At 45.6% G+C, this 23330-nt stretch overlaps 1 protein-coding gene across 1 annotated transcript in view; it reads left to right on the forward strand.

Moving 5' to 3' along the window:
- Positions 1-22966, forward strand: part of LOC118570314 (sperm motility kinase Tcr mutant form-like) — a 90005-nt gene extending 67039 nt beyond the window's left edge. The window contains 4 exon segments of the mRNA XM_036168704.1: positions 19414-20095; positions 20097-20537; positions 21621-21844; positions 22783-22966. Coding sequence (XP_036024597.1) covers positions 19414-20095; positions 20097-20537; positions 21621-21844; positions 22783-22966 — 1531 coding nt within the window.
- The last annotated feature ends 364 nt before the right edge of the window (positions 22967-23330 follow it).

A 23330-nucleotide genomic window follows, 5' to 3' on the forward strand; every position in this document is an offset into this window, starting at 1 on the left:
CACATAAAATGTTTATAGACAGCACCAACCACAAAGGGAAAGAGAGATCCCACCACAGGACCAGTTTGTCTTTCTCACTGCCACCTTGGCCTCTCAGCTGGGAGAGCAGGGTCAGGAGGCGCGTGCCTGGCCCCTCCTCTCTGGGGGACCTTGTCGCATGTTCCTCTGAGCATGCTCTTGAAGAAACATGGTCTGGTCTCCTCCCAGGAAGCCTTAGTGCACCTTCCTGGAGCCACCGCTACCAAGAAATCCCTGTCAGGAGAAAAGTCAAGCCTACCTGTTAATTTATTAAGAAAGCTCTGAAGTGCCACAGCCAGCTAGCCCTGAATCAGCCTCCTAGGCTGCCACAAAGACCATCCCAGGGGCCTTAGGGCAGTTGAGATCCACCCTCCCAGAGCTCTAGAGCCACAGGCTGAACTGGTGGTAGAAATAGGGCTTCATTCTGAGACTGGGGGAATCCTCATCCACGGGTCAGTCCCAAGTGGCATTTCTCCTTCTTCTTCTTCTTCTTCTTCTTCTTCTTCTTCTTCTTCTTCTTCTTCTTCTTCTTCTTCTTCTCCTCCTCCTTCTCCTTCTCCTTCTCCTCCTCCTTCTCCTTCTCCTTCTCCTTCTCCTTCTCCTTCTCCTTCTCCTTCTCCTTCTCCTTCTCCTTCTCCTTCTCCTTCTCCTCCTTCTCCTCCTCCTCCTCCTCCTCCTCCTCCTTCTCCTCCTCCTTCTTCTCCTCCTCCTTCTTCTTCTCCTCCTTCTTCTTCCTCTTCTTCTTCTCCTCCTCCTCCTCCTCCTTCTTCTTCTTCTCCTCCTCCTTCTCCTCCTTCTCCTCCTTCTCCTTCCTCGCCTTCCTCTCCTTCCTCTTCCTCCCCTTCCTTCTTCTTCCTTCTTCTTCTTCCTCTTCCTCCTCTTCCTCCTTTTTCTTCTTTTGGTTTCTTGAGACAGGGTTTCTCTGTGTATCTTTGAAGCCTTTCCTGGAACTTGCTTTGTGGGCCAGTCTGGCCTTGAACTCACAGAGATCCGCCTGCCTCTACTTCCCGAGTGCTGGGATTAAAGGCGTGTGTCACCACGACCAGCTGCATGTCCACTTCTTATAAGTAGGAAAACGAAACAAAACAAAGAACCAGACATTACTGACAAATGCCATCAGGTGTACATCCTTCTCTTCCAGTGCACAGCTCCAACAAGCACAAAACTTCCCATTGTTTTCTGTAATACAAGGAAGTAAATAGACAACGCCGAGGAAGCCACAGTGATGGATTTACACCTCTTAGCATCTGGGGCCTTAGTGAGCTCTTCTATTTAGTCACAGATCTGTCTGTGCCTCAGTTGCCCACAGGGTTGTGATTTCTCAGATCGTTTTTGCTTTCAGAATCAGGTATTCCTGCCTTGTCACATAACTAGCTTAGGCCCATGAAGAGTAGGGAAGCTCCTCTCCGAAGCCAAGCCACCATGGTGTTTTGGCAAGCCACTGGGTCCCTCCTGTAAGCAGTGGTACCACTGTTTGCGATCTTCATAGATGCAAAGAAGCATTCCAGAAATCATTCTCTTTTGTTCTTTTCTTAGTCAGCATTTGTATTTATGTGATATCCGATGATTTTTTTTCCTTTGGCTAGGGATGGAACACGGGGCCTTTCATTTTCTGGGTGCATGCTCTTCCACTGAGCTCTATCCCCAGACCTTAGGTTGCTTGGTTGGTTTTGCTACTTAGCACAGGCTGGCCTTGAATTGTAAGTTTCTTACCTCACCTCTCTGAGTGATGAGATTACCTACTCAGCTGCGTGTGGTATTTTGATATGTGTACATGGTTTGATAGTCAGTCTAGCCGGGCAGTGGTGGTGCATGTGTTTAATCCCAGCACTTAGGAAGCCGAGCCAGGTGGATATCTGTGAGTTCGAGGCCAGCCTGGTCTACAGAGTGAGATCCAGGACAGCCACCAAAACTACACAGAGAAACCCTGTCTCGAAAAATCGAGAGAAAAAAAAAAGTCAGTCTAAGCATATTGACCTCCATAAATAATTAACACTTTTTTTGTTTGGTTGGTTTGTCTTTGAGACAGGGTCTCACTCTATAGCCCAGCATGGCCTAGAACTCACTATGTAACTTCAGTTGGCTTCAGAACGGCCAGGGCAGTTCTCCTAAGTTAGCATCCTAAATTCTGAGGGTATAGGTGTGAGCCACCACACTTAGCTGTTTATCATTTCTTTGTATCAGAAAGTTTAAAAATCCTTCCTTGCAGGGCTGGAGAGATGGCTCAGCAGTAAGAGCAGTGGATTCAGTTCCCAGAACTCACTTGGCAGCCCACAAGCATCTGTAACTCCAGGTCCAAGGGATCCAACACCCACTTCTGGCCTCTTCAGGCACCAGCCCCAAAGGCAAGGCACAGAAATACAGGCAGGGAAAACATCCATGTACATAAAACAAATGAAAACTTGGAATTCCTTCCTTGTTGCTTTCATGAAACATTCTGCACATTTTCATGACCCGTCACCACCCACTGTGTGGCATCCCTCCAGACACATTTCATCCTACCTGGAATTTAGTATTAATATTGGCTCCTCCACTCCATGAATAGGTGTGTGGGAAGGAAGGGTGTCTGTCTGGGTTTCTTTTTCTGTTTTAATAATTCTGATTAAAATACTCTGACAAAAATACTTAAGGGTGAAAGGGTTTATTTTAGCTCACAGCTCAAGGTAGAGTCCATCACGGCGGGGCAGTCAAGGCAGCGGAGCAGCTGGCCACACTGCATCCTCAGACAGAAGTGGACAATGGATGGAGCATGTTGATTTTTAGAGGCTGCCCATTTGCTGACTTGGGAGCCTTGTTTGTTTAGAATGTAGTTTGGGGGCTCTGGGGAGAAAAGACGATGTCATCTAAAAGCAGTGTCCTCCTTTCCTTGGATACACTAAACATGTGGCATGTATCACATATGTGGGGGGTGGGGGAGGGGCCACAGGGTTGGGCTGATCTTTATGTCATTGGAATAGGGGCTCACTCTTAATTTTATCATTACATTTGTTTTCACAGGTGCTGGCAAAACCAGGTCCCGACATCAGGTTAACGACATTGCTGTAGATTGTTCGATGCTAAGTGTGAGGAAGAAACAGAAAAGCTACTTGGTGAATGGAGGGCCTGGGCTGCTGTGGTGGGCCTCTTTTTAGCCATCTGGTTGATGTCATTTCCCATGATAAACCAGCACAGACAATGCCTTGTGAGGAACTGCTGGTGCCATCTGACCCTTGAAAAGGATCGCGTTTATCTTTTAGTGACAGGGAGCAGAGCAGGGCAGAAGCATCTGTGATTGAAATGGGAGTGATTGGTGGTGTTCAGTCAGCCATGAGATGTGGCAGCAAGGATTTAGATCAAGATGTTGGCTCCAGAATGATCTCTGTCACCTTGGGCAAGCTTCATGGTCTTTCCTGCTCTCATTTCCCACATACAGTGCAAGACTCTCAAGCTTGTACCCAGAACCCGTGTCCTACCTTTGATTTTTTGAGAAACACCATGCTTGCAGGTGGAGTCTCACTTAGAAGGTCCTAGGAAGTTCAGGATGTTAAAAAATGAAGCGTATCCAGATAAGAAAAGGGAAAATTCCTTTCAGATCACCTGATCTCACAAACAGAAAAACCCCTAAACTATACCCCAGACTCTCCACATGTGGACCTGAAGGTGGGTCTTGGCACCCACTCTGCTCTTGGACCAGGTTGTTTGGAGACACCGCCATGGCATCTCAGAGAAGCTTCCGTCTCTAGCTCAACCTTGGCTGCAAACCAGAGCTTTCACTTGATATTAGACCCTGTTAAACACCCCACCAAGACACAGGACTGTTGGCCACGTGGCCAGTCAGCTCAATTAGTAACTCAAATGGCCAGCAGGGTCTTCCTCATGCAGGTGTTGAAAACCATCAGAACAAAATGGGAAGGCCAGGAAAGACCCAGTGTGGGAAGAGTGCAGAGAACTCACCAAGGCTGATGTGTAGAGAACATGTAAACATCAGGAAGCCAGCACATCATCTAGAGGGAAAATGGCAAAGACCTTGAGCCTGCACACACAACCATGAACTCCAAACTGTGTGTGTGTGTGTGTGTTGGGGGGTCAGTGGTGTGGGTGGACTCGTGTGGCCTGTGCATGTTACATGTGTGTGTGCATGGTGTGGTATGTGTGTGTGCCACGGAAGAGAAATGCAAAATAAAACCACAATAAAGCATTCTCAGCAACCAGGCAGGTACAGAAGGAAAGGCTTCACATGGCTGTTTTCCAGATGAAGGGAAGATGGCATCTTACACCCTGTTGGTGGGATGTAAGTTGATGAAATCCTCAGTACCACGTATAAAAGCCTGTAATTTTCCAAGGCCCAGCTCCACTCCTGGAATTATCAATGGTGGCAGCAATTTTCAAACATTTGGGTTCAGGACCACTTCACATTCTAAGAAACATTTCACTCCCAAAAGCTTTCGGTGATATGGGTTCCATGGATATTCACAATGCCAACAGTTAAAATTAGGGCTTTTCCATGTATGTGCACTTGTGGAGGTCAGAGGTCAACCTCCGGTGTTTTTCTTCTGTCTCTGTCTCCCTGTCCTTGTTGAGATAGGTCCTCTATCTCTAAGAGCTTGCCTGGTATGTTAGCTGGCTGGCCGATGAGCCCCTGGGATCTGTCTGGCTCCATCTCACCAGTCCAGGGATGATGAGTTTGTGCCATCACACTCGGTCTGGGTTTTTTTGTTTGGGGTTTTTTGTTGTTTTTGTTTTTCATTTGTTTCGTTGGGGGTGTTTTTTAATTTGTTTGTTTGTTTTTTAAGACAGGGCTTCTCTATGTAGTCTTGGCTGTCCTGGATCTCACTCTGTAGACCAGGCTGGCCTCAAACTCACAGAGATCTTGCCTGCCTCTGCCTCCCAGTGCTGGGATTAAGGGCATGCACCACTGCCAGGCTGTTTTGTTTTCTTAACATGAGTATTAAGAGTTACTCAGGTCCTCATACTTGCAAGACAAGCACTTTCCTGGGTAAGCTCTCTCCCAGCCTTGCTAAAATGAAAAATCTAAAAGATATTCACAATATTATAAAATAATAACTCAGACACATGAAAATACACTGTTAAAAATCAGTGAAAAGAGGACACACCACTTTACACTCTATGGTAATTTTAATGTGTGGGCTAACAGAAGAGAGCTGGATTCCAGTTTGTTCTTGCTTTAGTTGACATCTGTGGGGAGAAGATAAGGCCTTGCTTAGGATTGGAGCTGGGAAAGAAAGCCCCGTGAGGTGGTCTAGGGATCAGCAGGGATGGGCTTTGAGAGGCTGAGTCTGGGCAGTTGGCCATTTGTGAAATCATGGTATCCCTTGCACAAACAGGGTTAAAAGCAAAGGATTGGCAGCCATCCAAACGCTCCTTACAGGGGTCTGGCTGAATAAGTTACAGCCCCTTTATAGAAGGGGATTCTATGCAGTCATTAAGATGGCGCAGCCGCTGTGTATGCGCTGGTGCACACTTATCTCCAAAGGATGTGGCGATGCAGTGTGGAGATGAAGGAAGCGCCGCTGGGTACACAACAGAAAGCCAGCAGGGCCGGCTGCCCTTACATCAGCACCATGCTCTCCTCTGGGCTGGTGTGAGCAGTCTACACACATGCTGTTCCTAGTGTGTCCTTCATTCCTGCTAATTGTAGTGTGTGTGTGTGTGTGTGTGTGTGTGTGTGTGTGTGTGAGAGAGAGAGAGAGAGAGAGAGACAGAGAGACAGAGAGAGAGAGAGAGAGACAGACAGACAGACAGACAGATAGACAGACAGACAGACAGACTCAGCCAAAGAATTAACTAATTAAGCAACACAAGTGAAAAATTTAACCTATATTGCAGGTTATTCTAAAAATGAAGAACATAAGTGCATGGGAAAGCACCCAGCCCATTGAATACACAAATGAAAGCTATTATAATAATGAGGATAATTATTATTATTAAATAACAGAACAGTCCCAGTTCTCTTGTTTAATTTCCAGACCCTCCCCTCCTCAGGGCTCCATATTAGAACAGGTCCCTACTTGTCTCTCTTGAGGAGATCCTGGGCCCGTCTGAAGGGCACAGGGCAGCACCAGCCTCATACCCCCAGTTAAGCTGTTATTATGAACTGTTAAACATCTCCCGTCAGTACGGCTGCTGCTCAGATCACTGCCGACTGCTGTCTTCCTTTTTCCCATGGGTTATGTCATCAACCCCCATTAGAGAAAGCTGTCTCAAGCCCAGGGTCTTTTTTTACTTTGGGTGTGTCCATTCTCTAAGGATTTGCCTCTATCTGGAGGCTCTTACCCTTCCCTAGATGCACTTGTGACTGTCCCATTGACAACGTTAAGTCCCCAGCACACAATAAAGGTCTTGTTCCACTTTGCTTGCTCCTGGTTATTTCAGATCTCAGACAACACAGACGCTTACTCCCACTGTTACGCAACACCCACATCTAAATTTAAGATCCAGTCTGTTGAGGAAAAATGTCACACCCACAAAAAAAAAAATTAAAATTACCTTATTCCACATTTAAAACAGATGAAGCAAGAGTGAGTCTCGGACAACACACCGCTCAATGTACCGTATCCAGACTCGTGTGGGTCCCGCTCGGCTGTGGGGTCCCCACTCCCATCCTCGCCCCTCCCCACATTCTGTCTTCACATTTGTGTGATCCCTGTGACTTCTTCCTCCCCAGAGCCTGACATGGGTAAAATTCATAAGGTTTTGGAATCTGACTTGTTAGTTGCCTAGTTTGTCTGGCCTGGTCCCGTGTGATGTTTGCTGGGACTTTTGGACTATTTATTCTCCAGTGTGCGGTTGTGTACTCGCCCACACACCCACTGACTCACTCACTCACTCATTCATTCATTCATGGTCCATGGTCCATTGAACATCATTCCCTGTGGGTTTTTTTTTTTGTTTTTTTTTTTGTCAACTTGACAGAATGTGGAATGTTTTGGGAGATGGGTCTCTGAGCAGGTCTACAGGGGATTATCTTGATTAATTGAGGTGGGAAGACCTCTGTTCTGAGTGGCACCATTACTTGGTCAGAGTATCCTGGACTGTACACACATAGAGAGAGCAAGCTGGCTGCGTACGAGCAAGGATACATCCCTTGCTCGCTGCTTCTTGACTGTTAAATTTCTGAGGCACCATGAAGAAAGAAGGCCGCAAGAGACCAGAGTCTGAGTTTCAACAGATGGGACTGCGTTTATTAGCACACAGAGAGGGGTAGATTCTCTCCCAGGGAAAATGGAGGGGTCTGCCAGGGGTAAAGCCTGGCTGTGACTCTTTATAGGAGTGGGGTGAGGGGCTTGGGAATAAGGGAGCTACTGCAACAGAGCCCATGTTTCTCCCCTGCTCTCTTCCCCTCCTGGAACTCTTTGCCTGAGGGAGACAGGCCGTCTCTACAGACATTCCTTTCTGTGCTAACCGGCAAAGCTGAGAAAAGTCATGTGCAGTCTCCGAGGAGTCCTGTCTCATCACAGGGGAGCTCTACCTTGACTGTGGTTGCAATGTGACCTGACCCTGTGTGCCTGTCCCTGCCTCTGTGATCACTCTGCAGTGAGGGACAAGTGGCGTTCGTCAGAGTATTTTATCACAGCAATAGTAAGGAAACTGAGATGCTGAAGAAAGATGGGAAGGACGAGATGTGACCCAATGGCAGACTCCAGTTATTCCGACACCCGATTCCCTTCAAGTGCATCCTTTCTGTGGGCTTTTTCTGATAATCATAAAAATTGCATTCCTTTCTTTGGTCTGATCTTGAGTTTAAAAAAAAAAACACTGTTGCAAAAGCCACACAAAAGTAAGGTATTTCCAGAAGAAAATTATCTTGATTTTTGAAAGCTGCATGTGATTTTCTTCAAAGATGGAATCAGCATGAAGCTTGAGTCCATTGATTCTGCGGCTTCCTATGACTCAAGAGCCGATCTCCACAGCAGGTTGCCTGTGCTAGGCTGACTTCAACATCTCCAGAAGATGAGAGTCAGCTTCCTTCAGTGCAGCAGAGGGCCAGGGGCATGTCTACACTCAGGGGAGATGGACTGGAAAGAGAGGACTTGCTGGCAAAACTGACTCAAACGCGTTTCTTCTCTCTGCCCTCTAAGGCAGACTTAGGGGACACTCCAGTCAGAATTCCAATCAGAACCAATTACTCAGCCCGAGAGAAAATTCTTGAAACTCTGAGGAAGCCTTTACAAAGGTTCCATCTTTAAGTGTAGGGCAATGGGTTAATAGAGCCTCTGCCTGTTAGATTTGGACGTCGTTAACCCTGAAACCGATCGATTCATAAAGGAATTATTGTTTGAATAATTAAAAATAGACTTCAAGAACCCATTCTCCTTCGTGGAAAAAATCATTTCTTGGTTCTAGAATTCTAAAGAGAGCCAGTTAAGATCCTTAATGAAACAAAACAGCATTTAAGAAACTCCTAGATTCAGGTACTGGGGACTTGAATCTACTATACAAACAAGTTGTCATGTAGATGAGGCATGGTTTGGAGACCTGCAGAAATTGCCTGCCTAGACTTCCTTTTGCAGAGAGTAATCATTTTGCAGTGGGTTTGACATCACTAGCCAGAGGACATTGCCCCTGTCCCTGTCCTCGTAGAAGACAGCAATTCTCATAGGTGGACAGGGTCTTTGCCAAGTTCCTCTCTTCAGTGGATACTTAGGGAGGCGGTAAGTCCCAGGAGTCTCTCACTGCTGATGAAGAAATCTGGAATTTGCTTTCTCTAGGAGTTCATAGGAAAGGCACCCTGCAGCAGAACAATTGTAAGAATGTGATGTTAGCATTTGGCTGCAGCTCAGGCCACAGTTGTCTGCAGCAGCTTTCTCTCCCCTTTCAAGGAAGCAGACAGGCACCAACCCAGCCCCTCTCTGTGAGTCCTGAGCTAACAGAAGACCCCAGGACCGAGGATCTCTCACCTGGGAAGTGAGTGAACATCAAAAGGGATATTGATTCTGTTCACTCTCTGCTCCCACGCCCTTCCCTGCCTCCAGCCTGGGAATCAGAAAACTTGCTGCCCACTCTGTCTGTAAGACCCCCTGTCCTCAGAGGGCTCAGAAGAGACTCCTCTCCTGCTGTGTGGACTCTGATTCATCTCTGCAGAGACCCTTTCATGCTGTTGCCTCTCTGTCTGTTCATGGCATTAGTAACTCTTCTAATAAACTCCTTAGTCCCCAGTAATCTCTCAGTGTCCCTCTTGAACACCCCACCACCACCACCATCCAAAACCCAACAGTAACTGGCCATTTTCTCGGTGGTTGGTGTTTCCCGGGAGGTAAATAACTGCAGGTAACAGCTAACAGGATTTTGATGTTTAAGAACCAAGACTTGGTGTTAGCAGGGCTAGTTCCTCAAGGGAGTGGCCAGATGTGGTAATGTGATAGGATTGAAGATGGGAAGACACACCCACCCTGGAAGTGCACACCCTTTAGAACATCAGCATAGCTCTAACTGTGGGGCACTCCCTATGAAATGCCAGCTGCCCCTTGTAGGACTTTCTTGACCAGCCACCACCTGGCTGGCTGGCTGGCTGGCTGCTCACAGCCACAGCTGGACTTGACAATGTGAAAAAAAGGAAGGTTTTTCTCAGAAGACACTGAGTGTTAACTTTAGTTGAGCATGTTGGCTGCTGATTCTCTGGAATAATTGGCAACTGCATCAGTTTCTTATTCCTATTCTAAGAAGGTAATGTCAGACTCTAGCTGCTGCTCTGGTCACAATATCTGCAGCAGCCACCTCTCCTTCACAGACACTGACAGGCATCCTGCAGAGTCCCTGTCTGTGAGTCCCTAGCTAACAGACATCCCAATGCCAGGATGTCTCACCTGGGAAGTCAGTTTCCATCATATTAGCAGCCATACAGCCTGCCCTCCCCTGCCTCCTGCCTAGGAATCAATAGTCTGGTTGCAGGCTTGTACTACAAGACATCCCCTACCTTCAGAAAACATGTGAAGACACCCCTGACTTCTGCTATGTAGACCCTAATTTCCTCTCTTCAAAGCCCCCAGCACGCTGTCTGTCTCTGGTGCAGGGTCCTGAAAGATCCTTGGAGTCCCACTTGCTCTTGCCTCTCTGCCTGTCCATGGCTTTAATAACTTACATTAAAAAATTCCTCACTCCCCAGTGACCCATTTCAACATCCCTCTTAAGCTCCCCTCCCTTCATTCAAAGCCTTTCATCTGTTACTTAAAAATCATCACAAATTTAGTCATTTGAAACAACATAAATTTATAGTTTTACAGTTTGGGAAATCTGAAATCAAGTCAAAAAGACTGCATTCCTAGAAGAGGGCTTCTAGAAGCTCTCAGAAGCTTTGGACTTGTGGACTTTCCTAACATCACTTTCTCTTCTTGCTTTATCATGCTTTTGTGCTCTCTCTCTCCCTCCCTCCCTCCCTCCCTCCCTCCCTCCCTCCCTCCCTCCCCCTTTCTCTCCTCTTTTTCCTGTTCTCTACTGACCATAGAAAATGGGATGGTCAATGACTGTCTATAAGACCACCTAAGAGACACACTTCTGGGCATGTCTGTGGTTGTCTCCATTGTCTCCAGAGAGGCTTAACTGATGAGGAAAGACCCATGGCATCCCCCGAATGAAGCAGCACTCTGTGGTCTAGGGTCCCACACTGAAGGGGAAGGGGAAGAAGAGAAGAGCACCAGCACTCTACCCACTCCGCTTTGTGACTTCAGTCACAATCTGCTCTACCACTTTATGCTCCTGCCACCCCGCCTTCTCACCGTGGTCCCTCAAACCGTGGGGCAGGCAAAACAAAGCCTTCCTTCCGTCAGCGGTTTTTCCCAGGCATTTTATCACAGCAGAGATGTGCCACTGAGCCACACCCCAGTCCACAGTCTTTACTTCTATGTGACCCTCTTGTTCTCGTTATTTGGATGCTTGTGATTCTGTTGCCCCACCCACCCCCACCCCAAGATAATCTCTCATCCCAGATGCTTGCCTTCACACAACTGTGGAGCCCTTTCCTCCTCACTGGGCATTGGTGTTGGGCATCAGGGTGAGGACCATGTTCATGGGGATAGTCCACCACCTGCAGAGCAGTTTGCCAGCACCCATCCCTCCTCACCAAAGTCTTCCACCAGGCTCTCTTTCCGCCCTTATTCTCATATAGCTGCTCGAGGTAGATGGAAAGAAGCTTCACATTTCCTTGGCTTTTGTGGGTTAGTCCACAGGTTTGGCAATTGAGATGCAGTTGTGGGCAGTTCCAGCAGAGAACAGATTACAGCTAGTGAGAACGCTGGAATACCTCAGCTTTCATCAGGGAAGTGAAGCTGCCTCCAGCGCAGGCAGTGGGGATTTTCAGATCTGGGGGTTCAGGGACCTCACTGTGGGAGAACTCTCATGTGTTGAAAAGCAGTGTATTTCCTGGTTCTCTTTTGTTTTGCCCTTGCTGCCTTTGGAATGGGAATGTTCTTCATTAGGAGCTCTAAGGGTGTTTCTGGCCAGACTCTCTTCATTTTGCAGGCCCATCCCTGTGTGTCTGGATGCTTAGACTCCCAGGGCTGTCCATTTCCTGTCTGTAGCTAGTGTGAGAACTGAAGGGCCCCACCACATGTTTCTAAGCAAATAAAAACACACAAAATACACAAACATATACGTATACCACACATACACCACATTCATACAGCACTCATAAATCCACACATCAAGTCAGGCATACATACACACACATGCACACCATACACATATATCACATACACAACTACACATCACACATGGACATACCATTTGTACACCTACCTCATTCTACACACATATATGCTAAAAGAGTCCAATGAACATATGCTGTTTGTTGGCCCATTGGGTGATGCTGTGGAGTGTCTTGGTTCCTTGACAGCCCCACCCAGCTGAAATGCTGACTGGAGCTTGTCAGGCCTCTTCCATCTGCAGGTCCACAGTGTATTCCCCGTGAACCTGAATGGTGGCAGAGACGTGTACCCTCACCAGCACAGCTCACTGGGCATGGCTGTCCCCAGCACTTCTCTCTAGGCCTGAGGAAGAGAGCTGTTTGCAGGTGTGTATGGAGTGGGGGTGAGGCTTTGCTCTCACAGGGGGAGTCAGTCTGGTGATCTGGAGAAGTCTGTCTAGACTCCCAGAAGAGCAGGAAGAAGAAGGACGAGTCCAGCTGATTTGAAGACCCTGAGTAAACCTTCTAGCTTCTCCTGCCTGCCCTATTTTATCCTCATCTCCTTCCTGTTCTGTTATGTAGACATATTTTTTTCTTTGGGCCACCATCTCACAAATAACAACACATTTGGTATCTCCTCTGCACCTTGATTATCTCCTCCTACTTCCTCTTTCTTTCTGGAAGTCCCAACTGTCCCTCCTGCCTAGCTATTAGCCATCCAGCTCTTTATTAAATCAATCACAGCAATGTATCTTCACACAGTGTACAAATACCCCACAACATTTCCCCCTTTTTGTCTAAATAAAAAGGGAAGGTTTAAACTCTAACATAGTAAAACTATATACAATGTGGACGCCCATTTTCAGGTTCCTCATGGCTTTACCCAGCAGGTCCGCATAGAGGATGATTAGGGCCACAGGCCCTGAAATGGTCTGCACTTGGCTGTCCTGGGGGAGGAGGTCTTTTGCTCCACCCCTTGGCATCTCTATAAATACCCTGAGGCAGAGACAGTCAGGGCCCATTGGAAAAGTTTCCAGGCCCTTTATTTTCTATCTGTTTATCTACACAATCTAAATCCTTCTATCTAATATTTCCTGCTGCTCACACTCAAAAAAAAAAAAAAAAAAAAAAAAAAACCTCTGGGGAGCTGTGGGGTTGGTGGGTAAACGCCCCACAATATAATAAGAACAATTATCAGGTAAGAATTACATTCACAATGTATTTGTATTTGGCATATTTGGAGAAAATACTCATTATCTATCTTATCTTGAAGAATTTAAAGTTTTATATCTGAACCATTTTTTTATTATAACTTGTATTACCATCCTAAAGCTATCTTTAAAAACCTCAAGACATTTCCTTCAGTGAACAATTTAAGCTTTTATGTATCTCAAACTTGTATACTTTATACCTCTTGTGTAAGTTTCTTTTTTGAATTTGGTAACAAGGAAAGCAGTAACTATAACTATCTGGTCATCAACTCCATCAGAGACCCAAGAAGGATATAATATTACCTGAGTAAACAGGAAGTGAAGGGCAAACAACTTCTAAAACTATAGAAATGACAAAAACAGCTGGCTGCCTGGACAGTCACTCAAGTTTCCTCTGCAATGTTGGGATATCCATCTCCAGCCTACAGGCCTAGAATATCTGACAGACTTTTCTGTGAAGCAGGAATTTTGAAGGGCTGTCCTACCTTGTGTAGGCAAAGTTTGGCAGTTGCCTTCTTTTGTGTCCTGCTTGTTTAGACAGCATACTGTCAGCAGTTGAGGCAAGGGCAGTTTCTTGCCAAGTGGCTAAGTTAGCCAGAATAAAAACAAACTCCATATGGGGATTCTTCAATGTTCATCATCCTTTTTTGAAGTAAATTGGTATTGACAGAAGCAGATGTATTTCACTGTCATGAAAAGCCATATACTATTAAAACATTTAAAATGCCATATTGTGTAGATTTTTGAAGTGTTTGAAGACCACTGTTTTTTTTAAAACATACCTAACATGACTGTAAATTTGATTGTTATAGATGATGAACTACTAACTTGTATTTCTTTATTATCCTAAATAGCTTTTAAGGCCTAGAAATTTGCATTGCATTGTTAAATGAGGTGCATAGGTACAATACCTTAAACAAGGGCAGTATATATATATATATATATATATATATATATATATATATATACAAACAAAAATAACCTTAAGTTTGTATCAATATACAAAAATCCATACCAATGTAAAATATTTGAGACTAGTGGTTGTTCAAAAGTAGACTCGACAATCCACCCTTTTATCCCATCATTTATATACTATACTCCCTCTTTTTCTCTTCAGAAATCACTCTCTGCATCAAATATCCTATGTTCACCTTTTTTTTCCTGACCATGGCCAATAACAACTTGTAACCAAGCCCCCTTAATGATGATGAACATCCATAACTCACCGAATGACCAAAAACCACCCATCCCACCTCATGGGAATGTGGGTATCATTTTCTCCAGACTGCTTCCTGTTGTCTGGGAGCAATGGGAACCTTAGGAGACCCTGAGAAGATTGAGATAAGGGTCAAGTTCTAGGAGAGCTGGTTGTATTATTTTTTGTTTAATCTCTGTGTGGTGTGAAAGTGTAGAACTTATCTCAAGCCTTGGCTGTATAGTCTGAGACTGGACTACTGTGGATATCGCTCTGTATAAATAAAATACTGTTTGGCCAGTGGCCAGGCAGGAAGTATAGGTGGGACAAGAGAGAAGAGAATTGTGGGAAGTGGGAGGCTGGGGGAGAAGAGACGCTGCCAGCCACCGCCATGACAGAAAAGAGATAAGGTACTGGTAAGCCACAAGCCACATGGCAAAGTATAGATTAAGAGAGATGGGTTAATGTAAGATAGAAGAAGTAGATAACAAGAAGCCTGCCACAGCCATACAGTTTGTAAACAATGTAAGTTTCTGTGTGTTTACTTGGTTGGGTCTGAGTGTCTATGGGCCTGGCGGGTGAGAGAGATTTGTCCTGATTGTGGGCCAGGCAGGAAAACTCTAACTACACTGGACCATCTCAGCTAGCAACTTTGAAGTTGTTCCAGATGCAGAATTTTGAGGAAACTGCAACAGAGGCATTCTGAGAAGCTGGATCACCTGGACTACTTGTCTTCATTGGTGATTGGTCCTTTTTTCTTTCTGAAAACACAAAAACTTTTAAAGGTAACATATATATCTGCATTAACACAAATACAGAATGTGCAGTATACAAAACTCAGTTAAAATGATTTTTGTTCTATGTTTGAGCAGGTAAGCACATTTGTCAATGTTATAAGTCCATTTGAACTGAATAACCAAACCTCTATCCACGCCACATGAAAGGATGACATGTAAAAATAAGTCGTGAGGACTCTGTAGCCAATAAGATTTATCATGTCTCATCCAGTCTCAGAGCTGTTCCCATGGTAAAGGGATCATCATACATGTCATCTGTACTTAGACTTACTTGGCTTCTTTTTTCATGTCTGATGCCTAGATTTTCAGGAGGTCTCCCCTAATCAAAGCTGATCTCTTTATTAATTTTGAAGAGAACCATAACTTTTTGTTTTCTGTGGAAATGAAGTCATAATCTCTCACCAAACACAACATATTTTCTGAATTCCATTTTGAAGTTAAGACATTCTTAAAATATACAGGTTGGTGTAATTTGGCAGTTTCCATAATCCAATGTCTCTCAGCAGCTATGTTTTGTGTGCATTAGCATTTAAAAAAAATCCAGATTCAACAAAGTACCATACAGGATTCAGACACTCTGTGTATTTCCCATCTTTATGTGACTTATTGTTTTTATATTACTTTATTCTCTCTTTAAAGACTTTATTATTTTTAAACTATTTTTTTCTATGACTGCCTATATTCATTTTCTTTTCTTCCTTCTGCATCTAAGCATATTTTAAAATATACTGTACCTTGAGTGGTTATCTGTGTCTGGACCTGGTTTTACTAAGTGCCTACAGTGTTCTCTGACTGTGTGAGACAAATCTTAAACTGCCGTGTCAGCCGCTGTGCAGCCCAGCTTGATGCATGGCATGCCATGGCACTGGCAGCTGGCACCAGCCCGTGGGAGGCACTGGGTGTTCAGAAAGGACACAGCACCCCGGGTCCTGTGACCTGACTGTGGTTCACAGTCTATTTTGTCTGTGTCAGCACAGCTGCCCTGTTCCTTCTGGTCACAGTGTGCACAGAGCAGCTGGTCCTCACACATGTCTGTTCCACCTTTGGACCTTTGCTCACCAAAGTGAGCCTTGCACATGGCATGGACTCAGGTCATGTTTTCTATACATCCTGCCAACCACTGTCTGTGGAGAGAGAGAAGAGAGAGAGGAGAGAGAGAGAGAGAGAGAGGATGCAGCAATCACTGAGGAGGCATTTGCTATGTCCTCCATTAACCTTACAGCCTTTGTCCCTCATTCCCTGATCATCATCTTTTGATCTTACTTGATTTTTCAGTGAAGAAATGCTTGAGTTTCTCTCTTCTCTGTGTGATTCTAGTTTTTTTTTCTGTGTCACCATGGAGATTATGCTGGGAATACTAAAAACCCCACCACTCCTATGTGAACTCATGCCTCTTACTAACAGACAGAATGCTGCTCTCACAACCCTGCCCGGCAGCTCCAGGGACTGATGTCACAAAGAGACATCTCTGTGCACCTGAGTCTCGACACTGCTGTTTGGGGGATTGTGACTTGATGTCTCTCACATTTCGGAGCAAACAAAGTTTCGTCCTTTCTAACTGTGGGTGGAGTTGCCTATATGGAAGTTCTTTATTTCCTCTTGAGATTCTGAATTCCTGGGTCACCCCTTTCATCTCATCTGAAATCCTTTCATTCAGTGTTCTTAAGGTTTCACTGTGCAGCCCTGGCTGTCCTGGAACTTGCTCTGTAGACCAGGCTGGCCTCAAACCCTGAGATCCACCTGCTTCTGCCTCTGGAGTTGCAGGGACTAAAGGTATATGTCACCATCGCTCAATGTTTATTTGAGTTTTAATTTTGATGTTTTGGGTTTTCTGGCTTCTTGGTTTGGGCTGGTTTTGATTTTCAGGGTTTGTTAAAGTTCTTGTTTGAAATTTCCTTGTGTTTTTATTATTTTTACATTTTGGGGGATTTTGTGTCGCCTTTGGTTTTCTGATTTTGTTTTGCTTTTCTAGGTTTTCTTGTATTTTTGCTTTGTTTGGGGTTTTAAATTTTTGATTATTTGTGGGTTTTTAAAGATACAGTATTTTTTGAGAATTTCATATATTCATAGAATATATTTTGATCATATTCACTACCCATTCTTCCCATCTACTCCTAGATCTCTCTAACCTCTACTCCCCCAACTTCCCATTCCTCTCTCTCTCTCTCAATATAGCCCATTGGTTCCAATTTGTGCTCATATGTTCATGGTTGTGGGGGCATCCACTGGAGTGTGGTCAGCCTATCAAGAGCCACCTTCAGGAGGAGAAACAACTCTCCCTTCCCCAGAAACCATCAACTGTCAGTGGCTCCTATGGGTAGTCATGCTGGACTGCCTACTGCTTGGTTTTGTGCGGGTCCTGTGCAGACAGCCACAGCTGCAGTCAGCTCGTGAGGGCAGTTGTCCTGTCATGCCAAGAAGATAATTGCTCTGGTCCTTCCACCCTCTGGTTCTTACTGTCTCTTTGCCCCCTTTTCCATGATGGTCCCTGAGCCTGAGAGGAGGAAGGGTACGATGTGGACATCCTACTTTGTCTGAGTGCTCCATTGACACTCTCAATTCTTTGACAAGTTGTGAGTTTCTATGTTAACTTTGCACAGATAATTTCTCTGATGAGATCTGAGAGTTGCTCTAATAAATCTAAAGTTTGATGCAAGGATCCACATATGAATGAGAACATGCCATGCTTGCCTTTCTGGGTCTGGGTCACCTCACTTAGTGTAATGTTTCCCAGTTCCATCCATTTACTTAGAAATTTCATAATTTCAGTTTTCTCTGTAGCTGAATAAAATTCCATTTTGTATAAGTACCACATTTTCATTAGCCCTTCGTCAATTGATGGATGTCTAGGCTGTTTACGTGTCCCAGCTATTGTGAATAGAGCAGCACTGAACATGGCGAGCAAGGGTCTCTGCAGCAGGAAATAGAGTCCCTTGAGTATATACTCAGGAGTGGAATAGCTGGACCACATGGTAGATCTATTGCTAGTTTTCCGAGGAACATCCACGCTGATTTCTACAGTGGCTGCACCAGTTTGCACTCCCATCCACAGTGCATGAGGGTTTCCATCCCCCAAATCCACACCAGCATCCACAGTGCATGAGGGTTTACATCCCCCCAAAATTCACACCAGCATCCACAGTGCATGAGGGTTTACATCCCCCCAAAATTCATACCAGCATCCACAGTGCATGAGGGTTTACATCCCACCAAAATTCATACCAGCATCCACAGTGCATGAGGGTTTACATCCCACCAAAATTCATATGAGCATCCACAGTGCATGAGGGTTTCCATCCCCCAAATCCACACCAGTATCCACAGTACTTGAGGGTTTACATCCCCCCAAAATCCACACCAGCATCCACAGTGCATGAGGGTTTACATCCCCCCAAAATTCACACCAGCATCCACAGTGCATGAGGGTTTACATCCCCCACATCCACACCAGCATCCACAGTGCATGAGGGTTTACATCCCACCAAAATTCATATGAGCATCCACAGTGCATGAGGGTTTCCATCCCCCAAATCCACACCAGTATCCACAGTACTTGAGGGTTTACATCCCCCCAAAATTCACACCAGCATCCACAGTGCATGAGGGTTTACATCCCACCAAAATTCATACCAGCATCCACAGTGCATGAGGGTTTACATCCCCCACATCCACACCAGCATCCACAGTGCATGAGGGTTTCCATCCCCCACATCCACACCAGCATCCACAGTGCATGAGGGTTTACATCCCCCCAAAATTCATACCAGCATCCACAGTGCATGAGGGTTTCCATCCCCCCCAAAATTCACACCAGCATCCACAGTACTTGAGGGTTTACATCCCCCACATCCACACCAGCATCCACAGTGCATGAGGGTTTACATCCCACCAAAATTCATACCAGCATCCACAGTGCATGAGGGTTTACATCCCACCAAAATTCATATGAGCATCCACAGTGCATGAGGGTTTATATCCCCCCAAAATTCACACCAGCATCCATAGTGCGGAGGGTCTCCAACGCCTATATCCACACGAGCATCCACAGTGCATGAGGGTCTCCATCCCCTGAATACACACCAGCATTTGTTGCCTTTTGTTAGCCTTAGCCATTCTGACTAGAGTAAGACAGAATCTCAAAGTAGTTTTAATTTGCATTTCCCTGAAGGACAAGGATGGTAAACATTAATACACACACACACACACACACACACACACACACACACACACACACATTTCTTTAGCAATTTGTGTATCTTCTGAGAAATCTCTTTTCAGTTCTCTATCCCAGTTATTCATTGGGTTATTTCCTAGTGTTTATTATTATATTTTTTTAGTTATTTGTATATTCTAGAAGCTTTTGATGGCTTTGTTATATTTTGTTTTGATTTCTAGGTTTTTAGTTTTTAATGTATTTTGTTTGTTTGGAGTTTGATTTGTTTTTGTTTAATTTTATATTGCTTAGATTTTCTAATTTAAAAAAAATTTGTTTTCATTTTAAATTTCTCCTTTCTTTCTTTCTTTCTTTCTTTCTTTCTTTCTTTCTTTCTTTCTTTTTTACTTTCTCTTGGGTAGCATTTATACTATCTTATGGAAAATATGCTCTTATAGTGAGGAGAAGTCCACAGAGCTTGGATCTGAGTCCAGTCTCCTGGATCCAGAAAGCCTCCACTCTCAATAAGTAGTCTTGAAGACCATTGGCCGAGGAGGCTGTGCCAAAGTAAAAGTGGGCCACCACCACCTCACAGGTACCCTGGTGGCTGTCCAAGTACTTAAAAAAAAAAAAAAAGGAAGCTGTGGTGCTATCCAGTCAGTCATATCTGAGGTAGATATGATGATGATGACCAATCACCCCAACATCATCTCATTCCTGCAAGTGATTGAGTCTGAGAAGAGAACATATTTCATCATGGAGCTGGCTGAGGGACAACAGCTTTATCAATATGTCCAAAAGGCTGGCCACCTGCCGGAAAATGAGGCCTGGGGGATCTTCAGGCAAATACTAAGTGCTGTGAGTTACTGCCATGAGCAGGGAATAATTTACTGGGACCTGGAACCAGACAACATCATGGTGGATGGGAAGGGAAAAGTCAAAATCATCGACTTTGGCCTTAGCACCCAAGTCAAGCCTGGGCAAAAGCTTAACTTTTACTGTGGGACCTACCCATTTGGTGCCCCTGAACTCTTCCTCGGCAGACTTTATGATGGCCCCAAGGTCGACATATGGACCTTGGGAGTAGTCTTATATTTCATGGTAGTTAGTCGGTGAGGTCCCATTTGGTGCTGTCAACATACCGGAGCTTCGGAGGCAGGTTGTGTCAGGGAAGTATCCTGTCCCCTTGGGCCTGTCAGTAGAACTCCAGGACCTGCTTAGCCTCTTAATGACAGTCAACCCCAAGCTTAGGCCAACAGTGGATGAAGTGAAAACACACCCCTGGCTCAGGAAAGACACGGAGGCTTTACCAAATCACTGTGAAGAAATGGTCCCCAGCCTGCTTGACCCTGCAATTGTGAAAGCCATGGAACATATTGGGTTCCAAGCCCAGGATATCAAAGATTCATTACACCAGAGGAAATTCGACCAGGCCATGGCGTCCTATTGCTTGCTGCAAGGGCAGGCTCTCCAGGGGCATGGCTGCACAACACATGCTCAGGCCACGAATCCAGAGGTGACACCATTCCCTTCCCTAGAGAATCCTGTTGCTTTCCCTCTAGCACCAAGGAGGAGGGGAAATGAGCCTGCCCTTGGAGCGTTGCTCAGAGGGTCATCCACTAATGGTCAGGTGTCTGCCTATGGCTAGCAGGCAGGTCAAAGAGGGGGCAGAAGAGCCACTGAGCCTGCTCTTCCTCTCTGCAGGCCACTCCAGAGGACACACTGTAGGGAAAGGGGCTGGCTAAAGAAACCCACTCTGACCCTGGAGCCCAGAACTAGGGAAAAATGGCTCAGATCAGGGCAGAAAGAAACATTGTTTGGCTCAGTGAGATCAGAGTCATCTCTGCCCCTGGCCAACTGACTTGTGAAACTAACCAATCACTGGTTGACTGCACCCCCAAGGCAGCCTTTATAAACTGCCCTGCCTGGTCAGATAAAAACAACAAAACAAAAAAACCAAAAACCAAAACAAAACAAAACAAAAACCTGTTCTCTCCACCCTGGTAGAGGCAGCTACTCTCCTGGACCCCTCTTTCCCAAATAAATCTCTTTCTGAAGAGAGTTTTGGGTGTGAAGATCTTCATTCGCCAGCGTAGAGAAGATCCTTGCTGAGACGTCCCTCAATGGACAGAGCAAAAGAGAGCTGAAAAAGTAACACTTTTCTCCAGAGCAACGTCTTAGGCCAGAGAAGCAGAGCTCTGCTAGGAATTCCCCCCTAAGTGGGGCCTGAGCAAAGCTCAGCTGTAGAGGCTCTCCAGGAGAGGAGCAGGATTGCTATATCCTGCAGGGAGACCATCCACCACCACCTGACTCTCCCAAACAGTCAGGATACCCTTCCCTGCAGAGCTTCTGGCAGCTCCAGGTGTGACTCTCCACAACAGTCAGAAAAACTTGCCTTCCAGGGCTAAGCTATCTCTTTGCAGCTCTGGCTGTCAGAACTGTCCTGAGCTGCTCAAGGTGTCGCTTGACTCCCCAAGTAGTCAAGATACCTTTCCTCAGAGTTGCAAAATTCACATTTTGGTGCCAAAACCTGGGACCAAACCCATGGAGTTGCAACAAATTTACTTACACACACACATTGGACCAAGTCCACCATCATGCCAGGAGTGCTCCCTGCATTTACTCAAAGAGCAGCATCAGTGAGGACACAGAAGACAGCTCATGCTTCCACAGCACCTCAGCAGAGGGCAAGTCCACCCACAGCCAGGGCCAGCGCAGAGGCTTGAGGGCATGGACAAGGAGGATAGGAAATGCCCTCATGAGACTGTGCTGCTTCTTCCCATCAAAGAAGAAATGTCACCTGTTGCCCTCAGAAATGAGGCACAAGGAGGGCGTCTGGAGAACAAGCAGCAGGCACAGCCCAGGTACATTTCTGCATTTGAATGTATCCATTTCACTCATGCCTGTGTCAATGGACAGATCATAATTATATTTATAGGATTTATAGAATGTATTTACAGGATGCAATGCAATGGGAAGCTAGATCTAGATACCATGGGATGGTTAAGTGGAACCCATGAACATATCTAGCATCCCAGAAGACAAATCTCACTCTATCCTGCACATGGGAAATAGAAAAATGTTGGACTAGAAGTCAACGGCAGAAGGGAATTGACCATGTTAAGAGAAGAGAGTGGAGAAGGGAAAAGAGGATGTGATGAAGGAGAAGTGGTTTGTGGGAGGAGCTAGGTATGTGGGAGGAGCGAGGTGATGAAGGACAGAGGTGACTGGGGACAGAGGTTTAGACAGGAGGAAGCAGCCTGGAGAGTAGGGCAGAGCAGGGTGACCACAGTTGGAAAGATGCTCTGTATAGCTGGAGTCACAAGGTTCCCTTTCTCGTGTGTTGTTGCATTTTAAGAGTTCTTTGGAAGATGCAGAACGCCACAATTCTGCAGCCATGGTGTTGGAGAGGACCCATGTATGGGCAGAGACCTGCAGAAAGGAGCCAGGTAGAAAGCCATGATCCTCTGTGTCTGTGCCCTGCTCAGAGGTCCAGCCAGGAAGAAGGGAACAAATGATGGAATCCTGGGCCACAGGAATTCTGCAAAGGCCCTGCTCCTCAAAGGCATCCCTATTCAGGGGGCAGGAGCTACAAACCTGTCCAAAGCTGAAGAAGACAGAGCCCTTCTGTCCACCCAGGTCACATCAGACCCCTCTTTTCCAGGCTCTTCCCTGCCTCACTCTTAATAGCAGACATAAAATTTCTTGATGGGTTTGTCATGAATCTTAGAATAAAAGTGATGTTTTTGAAAGATGACCATAGGAGATTTTCCTGCATCTTCCTTTCACAGGAGAATTGGCCCTGTGGTGCTCAAAAGTCCCAGGAAAAGTAACTTCACTCCCAGCACCACCAAGTCCTTAAAAGTGTCTTTGAAGGGAACAAGCTCTAAGGTACTTGAAGGGAGGAAAACACAGAACCTGAGTGTGGGCTTCGGATCCTTCTGGATCCAGCAGCATTTTAAGAAGGACCAGTGAGAACACTAGGTGTCATCAGCTTGTCTCATTTCCACAGAAGCAAGCATGGTAACTTGATGAATTCCTGTGGAGGTGGCATGGGTTGGATCCCAGAGTTGCTGAGAAGCCACTGGTCCATCCTGCTGTGTTCCTTAACTGTATCATACAAGATGTTCATTCTCCCTGTCATGACATTTTCCTTTTTTAGATCTATAGGACAGGGTCACCCCTCTAAGTCCTAGCCAGGCATGTGTCCTTCAGAGAACAAGTCAAATCTGGGGCAGAAAGATGATGTGTTTTGGGAAAAAGAAATATAAATATTCCACATGAGAAGGCAGCCCCTACTGACTCAGACTGTCACCAAGATGTGCTCTGTCACAGAAAC

This window comes from Onychomys torridus, chromosome 19, assembly GCF_903995425.1.
Source record: "Onychomys torridus chromosome 19, mOncTor1.1, whole genome shotgun sequence".
Classification (NCBI taxonomy): domain Eukaryota; kingdom Metazoa; phylum Chordata; class Mammalia; order Rodentia; family Cricetidae; genus Onychomys; species Onychomys torridus.